The sequence below is a fragment of the Anas platyrhynchos genome, chromosome 11 (genome assembly GCF_047663525.1).
Source record: "Anas platyrhynchos isolate ZD024472 breed Pekin duck chromosome 11, IASCAAS_PekinDuck_T2T, whole genome shotgun sequence".
NCBI lineage: Eukaryota > Metazoa > Chordata > Aves > Anseriformes > Anatidae > Anas > Anas platyrhynchos.
In genome coordinates this window covers 7,908,121-7,927,245 of record NC_092597.1, presented here as the reverse complement: position 1 = coordinate 7,927,245, position 19,125 = coordinate 7,908,121, and the positions used below count along the sequence as shown (strand labels likewise).

Below are 19,125 nucleotides of genomic sequence, written 5' to 3'. Positions count from 1 at the left end.
TCAAAGTGTAACGTAAGTCACATTGCCAGAGAGTGGAGTCGCAGGCCTTTTTCAATTTACAGGTTAAATTCTTGAGAACATTCTTGTGCTTAAATGATGGATGGTGCATTCTTCAGAGTGTGTGCATTGTGTCTGGGCAGAGTGAATTTTTTCTCAATATATGCACAGACTATTCAAAATATGCTGGAGTTAATTAAAATCTACTGCAAAACTGAAACAAGAAAAATCATGTTTTCCAGGGATATTTCAAAGAGTTCCTCTTACTCAACGTTTTTTATTTGTCCTATGATTTTTCTTATTACAGACACTGGAAAGACTGTAGACTAGACTTACAGGTAGTTTTCATGGTAGCATTTGTTTTTTGGGACACGATTAATTTCTGTGAAATTGGTAACTGGGCCTTTCATAAAATTGATTTTGTTTAGTGTGGTATTTTAATTCTTTTGACCACGGTTCATTTAAATTGTTTAGCTATATCCCATATTCTGCGATTAGAAAGACATCAAAATTTCTAATGACTAGCTTGGCTTAAAAGGGAAGTTTTGTGAAATCTGGCATTCTGTTGCTTCCATTTTACCTTATTTCATGGACCAGAAAGCACTGAAATTGCTGGCAGACTAGAAGTTCCCAACATCCTGCAGCTCCTGAGTTAAGCAGATGCTTTAGCTAGCTACGTGTCTACTACCACAGCATCAGTTTCACCTAATTGCTGCCAAGGATTTTACCATTACTGTCCCCAAACTGCTGATTGTCAGAAAACTGAGATACGGTTCCAGTTGTTTGTCTTCAGCTCCACAGAAGCCTGTGGAATGTAAGCAGCTTCATATGAACCTTTGCATTTCAGTGAACCATAACTTTTTCCATAAAAATTGATCCTGTGGGAAATGAATGATGATGGCAATGCAATGAGGTGCTGATTTGCTTCTCTTCTTTGCAACCAGTCTAAAGTTGGATTGGCTTCACTGAAAATCCCTGATGGAACAAAAGAAACAGAGAAAGCTAGTACAGAAACAAGTCCACTGTTTTTCTTTTTTTCCCTCTCCTGAAGATATCAGTCGACATTTTCAAAGAAAGGTTTGCAAAGAGGGAAGGGACAAAATCATGCGTAGAGTGGGCTGGTTCTCAATCATGTCTGGCCTATGGTGCACATGGAGACAAAACAATGATGGGGACGGGGTTGCTGCACAGCTCTGTCTTTCCACAGCATGTGGTTTGGGCACCTGTGGCATCTACCTCCAGACCTGGGAGGGGTCATGCATTCAAACTGTGGGCACCAGAGGTAGGTTTCCAGGCAGGTGCAGGAAGGTCCCAGCAGCATCTTCATGTGGTCGGGACCCTATCTGTACGTGGGGACCACTCAACCTTTTCACAGGACATTTTGTTCCAGGATTTTAACTAATGCGTTTGGACACTGGTGGGAGAAGTTCCTCCTCTTCAAAAAGCAACTGAATTAACTAGGAAGGCAGATCCAAAAGAACACAGAGTTCTCTGAAAGGCTGCGTTGATACTAACCAAAAATATTTTTTTTACATGATAATACTAAAGAAAAAAAGAAAATCCTCACTGACCAACCATTCCAGGGCCGGGAAAGACTATTTCATTAGTGGAATAATTGCAGTATATATGTGTATGCTTTAAGAAAATTATATGTACACGTCTAATTATAGCTGAGGAGCCATGGGTTATTTTGAATGGCTGTTAACAGTGTAAACAATGGAGTTATTCCTGGGCTGGATTCTGGCTGGGCTGAATGCAGGTGCAGAGTGTGTGCTATGGTGGGAGGAGGGAGCAGCACCTGCAAGCTTCTTCCCTAGTTTAGTATGCACCAGGCAGAATTACAAAGGAAGATTGCTCATACAAGTAATGGAGTTATACTGGAGTTGGGTTTCTTACTGAGTTTATGTTGCACTGACACGTGATGCTTAATTGAAGCCTCTACTGAACCAAACGGATAAATCTGTGTCTGCTACAGCAGACTGTTCATATTTCTTCCTCACTAGAAATGGCAGCCCTTCCAAATGAGCAACGAGTTGTCTAATCAAGATTTTAATTAAGAAGGATTGTCTGTTGTGGCTTTTAATTCCTTCTGGACTATCACTGTCCTTTAGTTAAGAGAGTGGAGGTTATGATAAGTATTTTTCTATTGTGTAGCTATAAATATTTCCTCAGATTATTCTGAAGGTTTTACCTATCTGTAAAATTTAGGACTTTATTTTCCTTTTCATTCTGTGATTTCTGCCAGGAGATATAGCAAATAACTATCTGTCTGTCTTAAGCCTACCAAGTTAAAAATTTAATACAAAATTTCTAGTCAGCTTTTGTGCCTCAAACTTCCAGAAGACTCAAATGTCTGATAGTTCTAAAACGTCTACACAGAATCTAACTGGAAATAAGGCTTAACTTTCATGAGGAAGTGGTAGAAATGCAAGTCTAATGTAGTAAGAAAAGTTAGGTAACAGCTCTCTGTTTCAGAGGGGAAAATAAATCACTGCTGTTATGCTGCTGAGGTCTCTGAACATCACTGGAAAAAGTAAATTTTGTATTTCAGCAAACTAGAAAGCTTATTCAAATATGACAGAATATTTTACATATGTGGTGTTCTTTGCTGGTAGAGCCAAGTGTTCTTTATAAAAATTTATTATTAGAATTTCCACCTTGTCTTGATTATGTAGATAACTAGTATTGTTTTATAGCCAGGGCGACAATATGAAATGTCACTCAGCAAATTAATTTTAGAGAGAAGAATGAAGCTCTGTATTGGATCTTGCTTCTATACTCTAATCACTGGATTATATTTCCTCTGGGAAGGAAGGAAGGAGCTAAAAACTTCCCCTGTGTTATTCTGATTTCAGCTAAGTGTTAATTGACTTTGCTGAACGTAATGTAACTTTTCTGAAATTGCAAATAGTGCTAGAAAAACAATACAATGCCTTTCAGTGTGTTCTTTTTTGTTTAGTGATACATGTAGAGGCTATATAATGATTTATTTTTAGGAAGAAAGGTTTCTAAGAAAATTGTACCATAATACACATCTTAGTTTAAGCCATTCTCGTTACTTTTTCAACCTTTAAAAACCACTGTACTTCCAACATACTTAAAACTAGCAAGCTAAAAAATGATTGTTAACTCGTCTTAAATAGTAGCTACAGAGCACTAAAATGTATGTGACAAAGCTTCTGCATGAGAATCATTTGCCAGGAATGCCACAATTCCCCTATGGCAGCAGAGTACCAGTGCTTTACTGGGGGTAAGACACCATCTCATCAGATAAAATTACTTCAGTTCATAAAGAATGTATCATGCTGTTCAACTGTATTTAATTGGAGCTATTTACTGGTCTCTGATCAATAAACTTATAAAACTGAGGAAAAGTGTAAGCATACATAAATCTACAGCAAACTCTGAAAGGCAGTCTTTTGGCCAAATTCATTTAATATAAAGGATAACTTATTCTGGAACAGAGACGTAACAATAAAATGGAATTATATTCCTCCATATTGATGTCCAGGACAGACACTATGGAATGGGTAATGTAAACCATACTTAATTTGAACAACGAAAAGGATAATGTATACATCAAATAAAAACTTAAGTAAATGTATTACATTTCTACTGCTTGTTAAATAACATCTGATCTTATTTATTCAGTGTTTGACCCCAGATCCTTGTCTGTATTCAGTTGAAAAATGTATATATAAATTCAAGAATATGTTTTGGGGTAGATTGGCTCCTCTGTCCTGTTCTGCAATAAGATAAGCAAATTTCTGTGAGCAAATTTTGGTTTGAAGAAATACTTTTTTCTAAAACATCTTTAAATACTGCTGATACAGACTTCCAAATATGGTTTGCTATCTAACAAACTCAGTCTGTTTCTGTGAATGTCATAGATACCAATAATACAGGCTTTCTTCTCCTTGATATTTAGGAAAAGATGACTTAATAACAGAAGTCATGATCCATACTTGATCAAGAAGTATTTTTTCACCTTTTTAAGTATCCTGTTTGATCTGTAAAACTGCAGTCAGGAGAAGACAAACACATGAATTTATTTCTGACTAAAAACAAAACAAAACAAAACCTCCTTTCAGTATTTCTGTACCTTTTGGAAGCTTTGGGAAGCCTTTTTAGAATTAAGCCTCTGTAAATGTCTCCATTAGTCACGCTGATAAGGAGCTAAGAGTTGACATTCTCAGCAAGTCCTCTTCCTGTGCAGGACATGCTGATGTTTCTCTCGCAAACATAGCTAAAATTTGTGCAGGAAAAGATGTGCAGTTGATCCACATCCAGGAACAAGTAGGCGCAGGATAGAAGAGTCAACATTCATAGAAATTACTCAGGAGCCTAAAGATGGTACAGGTTTTCACACAAGAAAAAAAAAACAACAACAAACATTTCAGATATCTTTATGACATTGAACAGACGTCCTTATGCTGTTTTTTGTATTCCTATACAAGTCACAGAATCACAGAATCACAGAATCACAGAATTTCTAGGTTGGAAGAGACCTCAAGATCATCGAGTCCAACCTCTGACCTAACACTAACAGTCCCCACTAAACCATATCCCTAAGCTCTACATCTAAATGTCTTTTAAAGACTTCCAGGGATGGTGACTCCACCACCTCCCTGGGCAGCCCGTTCCAGTGCCTAACAACCCTTTCAGTAAAGAAGTTCTTCCTAACATCTAACCTAAAGGTCAGGGTAAATTCATTAAGGGCAAAGCTAATTTGCAGCAAGATTTATGTAAGGCTGGAGAAATTCTGTTGAAATGAGATTAGCTTTAAGGTATGAAATAAACTGTTGAGGTTGGATTGCATGAAGTATCAATCTCCTTTCCATCTTAAGAAACTCTTAATAATCAGAATAAAACAAATCTGATGTAAACTGTATTCACCATTGAAGTGAAATATTCAAACGGAAGGAAGGAATTATTAAAGCTAGTATGGAATATTAAGATTTCTTGTACCCTGTGTCAAGAGGCATAGGAACCGGAAGGTGGTTCTTCCGTCATTCCGGATGTGATTAATAATGTCTCATTATTTCATTCAGGAATGCCTAAAACAAAAGAAGTGGGCATCTGGCATGCCACTTAGGGCTTGGACTTTCAAATGAGTTTTTGTGTTGAGATCTGAAATCCCATTAAATTTAAATGGGATTAAGCACTTGTGCTCTTTTGAGCATCTTGATTTAAGTATATTTATTTTGCAATTCACGTTATATTCTGACTTTGAAATCTCAGAGATTCTGGAATCCATGCAGGATGCTTTAATCAGAATTATTTATTCATAAAAATATACAAGCAACCATGCTACAACACTGTATCACAGTCTGTGTTACCAACTTACCTGATATAAAACACTTATTATTTATTATTATTCATTATTATGGTATTGTTATTCAATATTAAGATACTTGTATAAGATAAACCATAAGTTACTCCGTTCTTAGAGTTATTTAAAAACTAACAGGTACATTTTTGTGTTCCTTTTTTCATAGCGGGGAAAGTGGTGCTGGAAAGACTGTGGCTGCTAAATATATTATGAGCTATGTCTCCAAAATTTCAGGAGGTGGCCCTAAAGTACAGGTGAGTTGATTTAGGGCAATACTGAAGCATAAGCATAGTCTGAAAATTGAATTCAGAGGTAGAATGGCAAAGGTCTGTCTTGGCAGATGCTGGCAGCCAGTAGGCACTTAACTGCAGAAGCTTGTGAGCAGCTGTGTGTATATACAAGTCCTCAACAGCAGGGAGTCAGCTGAAGAGAATACTGAATACTTGCTTGCAGGTCTCTAGGCCACCTGTGTGAGGAGAAAATCTACAAAACCAGAATGATCTCTGTTAAGTTGTTTTTTTTTTTTAGCTCTCACACTAAAATATGCCTACAAGTGTGTGTGTGTGTGTGTGTGTGTATATATATATATATATGTTTAGTTAAGGTGGTGTAAAACTTTATCATTCTTAACCTTGTTAAGCAATCTTCTATTAGTAGGTGTGATTTATTTTTTTCTCCTGGACTGGTATTGCATTGAAAACTGAACTGGCTTTTCATGTTTGTATTATTTCCGTTCCGTCTCTGATTTGTAGGCATGCATTAGAGAGCCAACAGCAGGAACATCATCTTGTTTTATCAGGTTATCTAATCAAAAGTATAGTATCTGAAAGCTATCTGAAATAACAAATAGTTCCTTTTCTTAATAACTGTATTACCAAGTCTGCTCTATCTACAGAAGAAGCCCATGAAGTAAAGCCAGTTGCCTTGAGCAATTTCACTTGAAATAAAATTCAATTTTACTTATACAGTTCAGCATGCATTAAGTTTCTTCTGAAACTAATAGCTAGACCATAATTCCAACTCCTAGGATCAGATACAGAAACAATAGTAACAGACTCTATGGCTGTCTAAGAGCTGGTAGCAGCATCACTGGCCCTCAGACAGGTTGCGTAAGTACTTGGAGAAGCCTACATTTCATGTTCTGACTTCATACGTTGTGGTTGCAGACCCTCAAAGTGATCTAAGTGCTTATGTGGAGGAAGGAAATTGCTTAAAAACAAGAAGATGAAAGAAAAAACACAAGAAAACCGTATCAATTTATTGGCTCTGTTGTTTTGCCCAGCAGTGAACAGAAGGACTAGTTGTTTGCAGCCTCAGGCATTTTGTTCAGTTTTCTAAGATTTTCTTCAGAAAATAAGAAGCTTCAAAAACATGAAAGCTCTGAAAAAAGATTGCATCCAAGAGGATATTTTCCAGATATGGCCTTTATTACTTTTTTATACATAATTTAGATGTCATGGTTTCCTTGAAAAACTCTTAAGAACTTAAAACAAGCAAACAAAAGGCTGTTAAAAAAAAATCTATTTCTGAATCTCTGTTTCTTTTGTTTCCTCAAATTTTAGCATGTGAAAGATATAATTCTACAGTCCAACCCTTTACTAGAGGCCTTTGGGAATGCAAAAACTGTACGGAACAATAACTCCAGCAGATTTGTAAGTCCATCTCCCTTAGAGATTTCCTTCATGCTTCCAACTTCTATAGTGTTATTATTCAGGAGTTTAAGATAAAATTGTTTATATTGTGTATGATAGAAGATATATCAGGATAAAATATAAAATAAAATATAAATAAAATAAAATTATTTATATTATTAATTACTCAGGAGTGTAATATAAAATAAATACAAATGAAAGAAAACTATATCAATTATAGACTGTGTTTTAAAACAAAGTATATGTTGAGAGGCCTCTTTAATTCTGTATAAACTGTACATTTATTACTCTTGCAATATGTACAGGTCAAAATTTATAAAATTCTCAGTCTGTAAGCAAATGACAGCAACAAACCATTAAGGTTAGTAAAATATATGCAATAATATATATATATATTTATAGTACATAAAAGCATCCTTAGAGTTATTTGATGAGAATTAAATACCTTTATTAGTATGTACAGAAAGCAGGAATTATTTTCATTGTGTCATTATAAAATACTCAAGGTACTGTTGTGAAATAACTGCTAACATACCGTAGGTTCTGTTTTTAGAAGTTACATATAGGCTTTACAAATTTGCTGTTTGTTCCTAAGCCAACATGAGTGTTAGTACGATTAATGTTTCCCTGAAAGGACAAAATAATTGCTTTACCTTGCTTCCAAGCAGAACACTGCGTTTGCCATTGGTCATGAATCTGTTAAATTTACTTTCAGTAGAGGTGGGCATTACGGTTTCCTTTATGCTAAGCAAGAGTCTCAGCAATGAAAAAGAAGCCCCTCACTTCCTCTCTACCTTTGCGTTACTGCATGATGTATTATCCCTAGTCTAGCACTGTATAAATGAAGAAAGAAGGAAAGATATGTGATAGTTCAAGATTCTTAGCTCTGGTAAATCTTGAGGTAGCTGAGTCACAATATCGATAATAATTAAATACGCTACTAACCTTCCTTGAGATATAGTACAAGTAGTGCATTATTTACTATTTACTAATCATTCAACAACTTTAATTATTTATTGCAGGGGAAATACTTTGAAATCCAGTTTAGCCCAGGTGGAGAGCCAGATGGAGGAAAAATCTCCAATTTCCTACTGGAAAAATCTAGAGTTGTAATGAGGAATCCTGGAGAGAGGAGTTTTCACATTTTTTACCAGGTACCTACAGCTCTTTTATGAGTTATTTAAAATAACTTGTACCTGTTATTCCTTTTGATTGAAAAGTCATTCTCAACCCAATGAGATTATTGAACATGTTTTGAAAAAGATAATCTGGATATCATTGAGAAACTTCATAGCATCTTAAGGCACCATCTGACAGACCTATCTAGCTGCCTTTCAACTCTAAAAGGAAAGTACTTCAACATTTCAGAGGCCCAACCTGGAAATTTGGTGTGATCTCCCATATGGAAAAATGCAATAGAATATAGTAGAAAATGAGAACTTTCAAACAAATTTCTTTTTAAACTGGTTTATATAATTTTACCTTCTGCTCTGGAATTCTATAGCACTGCTGTGAAAAAGAGATTTAATTCTATTTTGTGGGACACTTAGGATTATATCGGTATGGTGAATTCTCCAAAAATCCTCTCAATTTATGTTACAAAAGGCTTTTCTATCCTTCGCTGGTCCTTTATTTAAGAGTTTCTTATCTGCTTAAGTGCTGCTGACCAAGCTCTACAAAACTAAAGACAGTACATTGTAAGTGACTGTCAACAGCATCACATAAAGTTGAAGTGTTGTGAGGATGGAAAGCTGAGTCGGAGCTGGAATTGCTCCAGGAACTGTGTATTCTCCTTGTCTGAGGCATATGAACAGTTTGCAGTGTCCTGCAAATTTTCCTCTGTGTCTAGGAGAAGCTTTTTGATGCAGGCAGTTCGAAGACTGTATGAGGTTTTGACTGCTCCGAGCTGAGATCAGTTTGTTCATTCCTTCCTATTGCAGCTGTATGTCTGCACAACTGTGCCTCCCTTTCAGTAAGTATGGAAAATATGTTGCTCCTGAGGATTTAGGTAAAACATTGAAGACTGGAAAAACAGCTTTGCCTAATCTTTGAGATAAAGATAATAGAAGACATTTACTAAACCATTTATGAGAGGGGGAACGAATATATGGTCATTCACTTAGCAAAAAATAGGAAGGTTACAAACTTTGCACAGTATTACCCTTCTTTCCTAATAATTTCAGACTCAGTCCTGTTTCTGACGAGCTTCATCTGTGCTGAAGGTTGTTATGTAATGCCTAATAATATTGGGATTTTATTTTGTAGCTGATCGAAGGGGCATCTTCAGAACAAAAAAGCAGTCTTGGCATTACCACCATGGATTACTATTACTACCTGAGTCTATCTGGGTCCTACAAAGTAGATGACATCAATGACAAATCTGATTTCCAAGAAACACTGGTGGGTTTTTTATGCTGATTTGTGTAGTGGTGCATGTATGCTCGCTTCACTGTGAAGGTGTTTTGTGAAAGAAGGTGTTTTGTTTTCCATTTGTCTTTTCTCATAAGGGTGAAAATTTTGTAATTTGTGCGCAGATAAATTGTACATTTAGAATCTGCGGTATAAAATGTGAAACGCAAACACACTGAGGAATTTCCATTAGAAGAAAATACAAAAGAGCACACTTTTAGCTGAATTCTTGTTGGTGCCTTCTCTTCTGTTCCTATTTAAAACATCACAACTGAAAGGCTGGATAAAGGGACCTAGAAAGCATAGATTAGAAATCTTTACCCAATATTGTTGTCAGTTCATTGTGTAACATTTATGGAGGTCACATCAACTTCCTGATTTCCTGTTATTGGAAAATCACTACTTAAAATAAGCATATTAACATGTCTTCTTATTTCTATTTGTAGCACACTTATAAATGCATTCCAAAAAAAAAAAAAAAAATTGTTACTTCTACATTCTAGCTAATTGGGTATTTTGGAAAAAGAGTAAGTTGAAAAGACATTTTGTAAGTTGTCATGGACTCTAGACTGACTCAAAAACACAACGTTGTGCTGAATCACTTTCTAATAAGTAGCTGAAATAGCCTAAACCAGACAGACTGTGCTACTGTAATGTTGAGAGTCATCCAGTACCTCTTCATAATTGTTAGTCTCAGTAGAAAAACTATGCATAGAAGGAACAAAATCATTGTCTCTTAGGTTCGTTGTTCCCCATTTTGCAGTAAACAATTTATTTTCAGTGTGACACTCAAGGGCAGGTGCTTGTTCTTCTAAATGGTGTAGATGTTTCTGTATATAATTATTAAAAATCAAAAATGCTCAGGTAGGATATCTGGTGCCTTTGGATAATTCAGGCTGTAATGTAATTTGGATGTGTTAAGTATTTAAACTCTTCATAAACTGAAATTTTTAATATAAAAAATTTAAAAGGACTTTTATGATGAAAGTAATTGAACAGACTTGTTGACGTTTTTTTTCTTCCAGCATGCAATGAGTGTGATTGGGATCTTTGCAGAAGAGCAGGCATTGGTACTACAAATAGTGGCTGGAATACTTCATTTGGGAAACATCAGCTTCAAAGAAGTTGGCAACTATGCAGGAGTGGAAAGTGAAGAGTGTAAGTACCTCTGGAAACTGTTACAGAATTAGCAGTGGGCTGAAACCCAGATGGCATGAGCTGAACTGCCATCTTGAGCTTCTTATCCAAACACAGTGCATCATTTCTTTTAGTGTGAGGCTGTTAATTTAGGTTTTTCCAAAAACAATAATGGTACTGAGGCCCCTGTTCTGTCTAGTGCAATGCCATTGACTTTAACAGAAATGTAATTTTGAATTTAGGAAATCTTTTTCCAGCGTTTAAGCATGAAATAATTGAAATTGTGAGAACGTCTTTCAAGCAAACTTAAATGTATTCTCCATTCAGTGCATCAACAGTCATTCATAAAATTAAAAACAAAAAAAGTTTCTTAATGGTTTGTCTGACATCATCCTCATGTGGAAGCAGCTACCAACTTGTAGAGTATCTCTAGTCTCAGGTGCACAGTTAGTGCTTGGGCGTACATACACACATCCAACAGAGTAGCCTTGAAAATGCGTTGAAGATCAGAATTTACATACTATAAATGTTATCTTCGTTGTCTCAAATTTCTCATTCCACGCTTTGTTATCAGATATATCTACCCTGGAAATATTTCCTTATTTGTAATGTACTGACCTGGCATCCTTGAGCTCTTGCTGCTATTTTATATCAGATGGTGGTGAGGCACTGGAACAAGTTCCCCAGAGAACTGTGGATGCCCCATCTCTGCATGTGCTCAAGGCCAGACTGGATGGGGCTTTGAGCAACCTGATCTAGGGGGACGCGTCCCTTCCTGTGGCAGAGGGTTGGAACCAGATGATCTTTAAGGTCCCTTCCAACCCAAACCAGTCTATGATTCTGCGTTAAGAGTGTAGAGTTATATTGTGTTTGGTTCTGCTTCCCTTACACTAAATCATCAGCACAGTGAAGGAGGAGTTTTTGAGGTGGCTCTTATCATTATACTTCCCTCATAAATTCTTACAGTAATATTGGCTAAATATTTATTCTGGAATCTTTACAGTGTATGTGAGCATATTTGGTCTATACTTCCCTACAGTCTCTTGCCTTTTAAAATACACGATGTTTAACCTTTTCATGTTCTCAGTGAGTTATCAGAGATGCTGCTATAGACTCAACTTTGGATAGTTCCTTGGTTACTAGTACCCTTGGGTAAATTTAAACAGTTTCCTGATTGTAATCAGAAAGCTGTCAGTTATTAACGGTTCTAAAAATACTTTTGGATTAATGTAGTAAAGGGTTTAAAGAAGCCAGATCATGCTGTCATATTACAGATGTGTAAAGCTCAAATGGTTGCTGTCCTAGTGATTATTTTACATCTTCCTCACACCAGTAGAGCAGATCTGAAAGTAATGGAACATGAATGAAACATTGTTAGAGGATTATGTGGTTTAGTGGAAGCACAACAGTAACTCCAAGAGACCTACCCTTGGGAGCTATTTCCATATGCTCTTAAGCAATTTCTTTTTTCCCATTCCTTAAGGTGTGTGACACCTGCAGCTAACATCTGCTCTATGTGCTAAAATGCAAATACTGGACTTGTGGTTGCTTATTGCACAGATGTGTATTTTTCTGCTCTGCTTTTATACAATGGGAACCAGAATTTTCCCTGTAGTTTCAGAATAAGGGTTAAAAAACAAATAAATGGAAGGGAATTTAAGATTTTTTGCAATATTCTTAGAGGAAGAAAGGGAAAGGATTTTAGGAAGCAATAGTACTCTTTTCTTATTATACTTTATACGTTTCATGTATTTACACATTTTTTTTCAATTGCTTCAGTTTTATTTAATATGTGAGCTTTGTGTTTTCCTCCCATCTCCTCCAGCCACTCCATCAACCACATAGTTCAAAACTATGGTTTAAGACCGTTTAAAGGACTGAAGGTACAGAAATAGATGACTATTTTACTTTGAGGTGGTTTACCTTAATTAAAATCCACGTACGCAAGGACCTGAACATTTCCTTGAGGAGCTTAGAGGAATTTTTAAGAAATAAATACCTATTTATTTTTTTAAAGCTGCATGCCCCATGAGGCTTATTACTGCTGTTTGTTACTAGTGATACAACTAATTTTTTTTCTTTTATTCTGCACTGGTTTAGTGTATAAGTCATAATCTAGCAACCTTGATTTTTCTTACAGTTTTGGCTTTCCCTGCTTTCCTCCTGGGAATTAACCAGGACCGCCTAAAGGAAAAACTGACCAGCAGACAGATGGACAGCAAGTGGGGAGGCAAATCTGAGTCCATTAATGTAACACTAAACGTAGAACAAGCTTGCTACACCAGGGATGCACTGGCCAAGGCCCTTCATGCCCGTGTTTTTGATTACTTGGTAGATGTAAGTTGTATTTGCTTGATTCTATTGAAGTATTGATACAGTGGGAATGTTCCTTGCAGAGCTTTTTTTTTTTTTTTTCACCTGGTATATGTTCCTTTGCCTAAGCCTTAGCAGCAGCACTGAGCAGTGCAGTGGGAACACAACCACATACAGGGCACTGATTATATGACAAATGCTACACTTCCTTTGAAGCAAATGAGCTGTGCTTTCAGCGCTGTATTTGTTCAGTCTCTTGCCACAACTGACCTGTGTGATGTTCTGACATCTCCTTTCTGTCACCATCCATACTTCTCTGAAATCAGTCTTATTTTTCTCCTACAGAATTGAGCATTTTCAAATGAGCAGAATAAATAGGTTATGTTACTTGTCCCCTGTTCTCTTACCCCACTCTCCTGCAGAGAATCTCCTTCAGCATCCTGATACTGTGGCATTTGAGCAAATGCTCAAACTGCACTTTCCATGCTGCAGTGCTTTCTATTCAGGATGACGCTGTAGGCTGAATTGGCAGGGGATAAACCTTACCTTTGGCCACAGATGTTAGCTAGATTAGATGAAGTCTGCTCATCTGCTCTGTGCTGGCACTGCTAGTATCTCAGAAGCCTTCCTGTTCATGACAGTTCTGAAATTCCTGCTATATGAAATAGGGGAATACAGAAATTAGTGAAAAAAATCATGTTACTATCTGCAAAACACATCAAATATCAGACTTAAAGCTGGTCTGTTTTTTTTGTTCACTCTTTTTTTCTTCAACTGCACTGAGCCAGTTACACCAAAGGAGAGATTTTTACAAACAGAAAATCCAAAGGCTCACTGACTTGGAAAACAGGGTAGTATACTGTTAATTTCCTAGATATTAATAACACTTTATTAAAAAGTAAAGTACCCTATTAAATACATATGTATTCCATTCCAATATGTTATTTCTGAAGAAACACTGTATTTATATAAAGATTTATGAATATACCATTTAAATATTGTAAGCTTCACCTTGTTTTATGTTTTTTGTTTGTTTTATTAGTCCATTAATAAGGCTATGGAGAAGGACCATGAAGAGTATAATATTGGTGTCCTCGATATTTACGGCTTTGAAATATTCCAGGTGAGACGATGCAACATTCAGCATTTGAGCTGATCTGACCTGACAGTTTTTTGTTATTAGAAGGGAAAAAATCTAACAGGGAAAAAAAAAAAAGTTTGGCGGCAGAATAGAAGCCAAAAAAAGACAGCTTCTTGGACATTAAGTTCTTGCTGCTAATGTCTCGCTTAGTAAACACAAAATATTGAAGAAAATTCAAAGAAACTAGGTCATTGATCCTAAAACAAAGATCTGAGATTATACACGCCTATAAAATCAGAAACCTATCCATCATTGACAATATTTCTGTGAAGCTTCTCCTACTATTGCCAACGTAAGAACTAAGAATTACTGCATGAGAATAACTTTGTTTCTTTTTCTATAGAAAAATGGCTTTGAGCAGTTCTGTATCAACTTCGTTAATGAAAAACTGCAGCAGATTTTTATTGAACTGACACTGAAAGCAGAACAGGTAACCAGACATTATTTTTGACTTCACAGAATGAGCTATCATTTTCTCAGTTGGTAGAAAAAGTGAGGTTTCATCATCTGTTAACAATAAAATTTGCCTTGTTAAGCAAGAAACAAAAAAAAACAAACCAAACCAAAATAAAATCTTTGCTGTTGGCTAACCCTAAAACTGTAAACCAAGCGAGTCCGTCATACTGTGTACTAATGCAGTCATATGACTGCCTAGACTTGCTGCGTACTCTGACTCACTGACAGGAATGGAAAACTGCAGTTCTATTCCATCTCTGTGCTTTCATTGGACATGACAGAGTAAAATGGGAATACTTTTCTTAGTTTCCTCCACACCCATTCCCCTCTCAGTTTCTTTTTTTTTTTTTTTTAATGTATACAAAATAGATCCCCGTGGCAAATGCGCAAATATTCTGTGTATTTGCATTTCTCTGCTCACAGTCTCACTGAAAAACCCCTCTTTATGTGAAGGGAGCTTCTGCATGGGAGGGCAGACATAATGCAGCTGAGACAGTAATTGTGTACAGTATGAGCTCAGGCCTGGCACCGACTTTAGGACAGTGTTTTCGAGAATGTGCATACACAATTGCCTTTGTATAAAAGTAACTGATCAATGCAGTTGAGCACACAAATAACCTTCTAAGTGTCTAGCTAAATTCATATGTATGCAACTGAGTGAATCAATTTAATCAAATTTCAGCATGATTTTTATTCCAGTCTCTGTCCTTATGGTCATAGTAATTGTATACAGAAATAAAAAGTAAAGCTGTCTCCATTTTATGTCCATTTCTCAATGTGTTATTTTGAGGGCCTGATTTTTGATATGCCTGTCATAAACTTATTTTGTAAAATACTTTAGAACATGGATGCTTAATTGCATTGTCAAGATAACATAAAGCTTATTTTGTTGCTATTTGCAAAGGACTTTGACAATAAATGCACTGGCAAAATATTCCTGCTGGTCTTAGTGACTACAAAAGAATGTGTGGACAGCACAGGGAAGGATCCTAATTCTGCTCTTAGGTGTAGAGAGCTGGTTTTAACCATCATATGGGTCATTCCTCTTCTTTACCCAGAAACAGAGTTGACAGGTTTTTCTAAGCATAGAGTGTGTATGTAGTATATTGTAGATCTGCTGATAGAGATGTGGTGCATGGGAATATTTGCATTTTTTCCTCTTACTTAATAGGAAGAATATGTGCAAGAAGGAATCAGATGGACTCCGATAGATTATTTTAACAACAAAATAGTGTGTGACCTGATAGAGAACAAAGTGGTAAGTAATTGGCATAAACAGATGGAAAAAAAAAAAAAAAAGAACTGTCTCTAAAATATTTGGGCAACTGCTTTGCTGTCAAGAACATTCATGAGAAAAATGCAAATACTGTTGTTCAGTAACTGAGTCATACTAAGCCTATATATAAATCTTACATAAGGTATCTTATAAGATCTTACAAGAGCTCTAAGATATGTTATTTAAGATATTGGCCAAAAAGAGAACCATAAGATAGTATGTTTGATAGACATGATTGAAAAATTCACTGGTTGGAAATTACTTTATCCACCTAAATTTGTCATCAATTTCATGACATATGCTCCTGTATACATTAGGTAATTTTTGGTAATATACATAGGTATTTTTTGGTGGAACAAGAAAGAAGATTACTTTGCAAAGTTTTCTAAAAAGTTCTTAACAGGCATAATTTCCGACTCTGTCACTACCATTACATGAACTTGTATCTCTTGTTAAACTGTTTACATGCTACTGTACAAATTAACCTTTACTATGAACTGTATAGATTGATGGAGATTTCTTCCTGCTGTGACTTTGCTCTCTTGTTTTTGTACTAAAGAATTTTCTTTTGGGGGTAGGCATTAAGCTTTTTTTTTCCCTCACTTTGTTGTTTTCCTCAAATGCATTAGAATCCCCCTGGAATTATGAGCATTTTAGATGATGTATGTGCCACAATGCATGCAGTGGGAGAAGGAGCTGACCAAACACTGCTACAAAAACTCCAGATGCAGATTGGGACTCATGAACATTTCAACAGCTGGAACCAAGGATTTATCATTCATCATTATGCTGGAAAGGTAGTATGGAAAATCATCACTGAATTCCGCATAATGCATTTATAAGGAAAAAGAACAGTCATGAAGGGAAGGGGGAAGTACTACCTCTAGAGGGCTATTCTGATTTTAAATAGGCAGATTATCTCAGGAGACAGTGCCATCCTTTCTCAACTCATGGAACTTAAAACACACATGCCCTGACATAGGTCCCTTACTTAGGATAGATGTCTGGGCCTTGCTGCTGTCAACTGTTTTAAAAAAATCTAGTATTAAATGTAATAAATACGTCAGTCTTCATTGTCAGTTATAATAGCAGTAGGTTTAAAGCATTCAGGCATAAAAATGATCCTTAATGTACTAGTCAAATTAGAAATATATACAGATCCTATGTACAGTTACTTGGGCATATTTCTCAGACTATTCATGATTTCCTGCTGTTACATTGAATAACAGTAAACCCTTATTGTGCTAAATATTTTTATTCTATAAAGTATTGAAATCACACGCATTTTATTCTATTCACCAGTTTCATTTTTCTTCTTTGAGTTTAAGTATATGGATTAAATTCCTTTGTTGTGAAAGAGTTAACTAATATATGCAGGAATTTTTTAATCCCTATACTGCCTTTAAGTAATACTAGACTAACCACAAAGTTCAGATCAGCTACTGATGAGGACAGGATATAAATTTTCTGTAATTATTGGGTTCTCAACTTACCACAAACAATCAATTTCCACCTTGGCCCAGGTATCTTATGATATGGATGGATTCTGCGAGAGAAATCGGGATGTTCTTTTCATGGACTTGATTGAACTCATGCAGAGCAGTGATTTGTACGTAAGCAAAACTTGCTTAAAGCTAGGAATAATGTGCTAGTTCAGATGGATGCAGAGGGCCTGACTACTCTGCTATTTTGCAACTTGTCAACTGATTTGCATAAAAATGGAAATGAACCATCACAGAAAAACAGCATCGCTTGCATTGTACTCAGTCTTCATTTTCTGCAAATCTCATTAATTATGTAAGGTACCAAAGTGTCAGAATTAGGTAGTATATTGATAAATGTTTTTTTGGCCTCAAAGCAGGCCATCACTGATATGGCATTATCTCAGAACAGGAACTATTTTAACATAAACGTTTTTTAATTTATTTTAACTAACTGAGGCTTTTTAGGAAGTGCTTTTTGCTTTGAGTCTTGAAATCTGTTATCATGTGTCTTTACAAGGCTCACTAAAATACTGAGGGATCTCTATGAGGAATGAAGCTCTTGGAAAATAGTAATCTTAAAAGAGATTTGATACAACTCTGGGTTAACAGAAATAGCTCTTTATATTTTACTCAAATATCAACTTTAACAGCATATTCCTTGACATTCCAGTATTTAATTGTCTTTCTATTCCAACGCTATTTTGTTTATTCTTTTCTAGGCCTTTTATAAAGGCTTTGTTTCCTGAAAATCTTCAAGCGGACAAGAAGGGTCGCCCTACCACTGCAGGCAGTAAAATCAAAGTATGACTAATTTTTTGTTATATTAGTGTGTGTTTGTGCAAGTTTAAAAAAAAAAAAGTCGTCTTTGCTTGTTTTTATTATCCAGATATTTTTGAAGATAGACAGTGGAGTGTTCTGACTGCAAAGCAATGCGTTGTTTCAGCTGTTAGAATCATGTTTTGCCCAGCATCACTGTTCATTAAACCTTTTGTTCATCTGCATTCTACAGCAGTGAATTTTCCAAATGAGCAATTGATGGTAGTGATAATACTACTTGCATGTGCATAGTGAATGAGCCCCTTTACTCAGCCACTTGATATCCGACAAATAACTACAGATAACTAGTCTCTTTATAGTGCAGAAATGCAGCAGAGCCTGACCCTACACCCACTGAAGTTAACAGAAGTCTATCTATTGACCATAGTGTGGGCTGAATAAAGCAACAAGTGTTAGAAGGAGTCTTTTTTTTTTGAGACTGGTTGTAAAATACATGCTTAGATATACTTACTTGAAGACTTTGGAAATTAATATTTTTTCAGTGTCTGTCCTTATATTTTACCCTGATGGTTAAGCTCACCTAACACATTCCCCATGATATGCATTCCCCACTCCCTGTTTTTATATAGTAGTTTAAATATGTTACATGGTTGGAGATAATAGTGCCTTCTGTTTACTGAAAATGTTTTCCTGAGGTGAGAGACTTGTGGAAGGTGTTGAGTTTTTAAGTGGATGTGTTTATACGTCTTTTACATACATATTTATAGACACCAACGTGGGTAAGTTTTAAATAATAAGAATAAAACTGAGTGAGCAAAAGTGATTTGCAAAAACACAGGAACAAAGAGCAGAAAAATTTCCAGTAATATAAAGATAATAGCATCCTTTCCTTAATTTTGGATGTTTGTAGTATTAAGAGGTGGTTTTTGTTTTGGTTTGGTTTTACTTTCTCCCTCTCACCTTACACATACATGCACATACATGACTTTTTCTGTACATTGTTTCCGGGCTAGAAGTGCAGGTCTGCTACTGCTATATATTATCCCAAGACAGTTCTGGAGAAAAGAACCAAACCCAAATGGATCATCAGTAGATGTTTGATGTTTTTACAACTCTCTCAGAGGATTTACTCTCTTTAGGTCAGATCTTAT

The 19,125-nt window shown here is 35.9% G+C and overlaps 1 protein-coding gene across 5 annotated transcripts in view; it reads left to right on the top strand.

Moving 5' to 3' along the window:
- Positions 1-19,125, top strand: part of MYO1E (myosin IE) — a 159,303-nt gene that overhangs the window by 113,229 nt on the left and 26,949 nt on the right. For all 5 annotated transcript variants that reach the window (XM_072043626.1, XM_072043624.1, XM_038184873.2 and 2 more), the window contains 12 exons: positions 5,496-5,583; positions 6,892-6,981; positions 8,004-8,135; positions 9,247-9,381; positions 10,416-10,548; positions 12,668-12,864; positions 13,883-13,963; positions 14,325-14,411; positions 15,609-15,695; positions 16,343-16,510; positions 17,237-17,322; positions 17,917-17,998. In XM_072043626.1, coding sequence (XP_071899727.1) covers positions 5,496-5,583; positions 6,892-6,981; positions 8,004-8,135; positions 9,247-9,381; positions 10,416-10,548; positions 12,668-12,864; positions 13,883-13,963; positions 14,325-14,411; positions 15,609-15,695; positions 16,343-16,510; positions 17,237-17,322; positions 17,917-17,998 — 1,366 coding nt within the window. The remainder of the gene's footprint in view (positions 1-5,495; positions 5,584-6,891; positions 6,982-8,003; positions 8,136-9,246; positions 9,382-10,415; positions 10,549-12,667; positions 12,865-13,882; positions 13,964-14,324; positions 14,412-15,608; positions 15,696-16,342; positions 16,511-17,236; positions 17,323-17,916; positions 17,999-19,125) is intronic.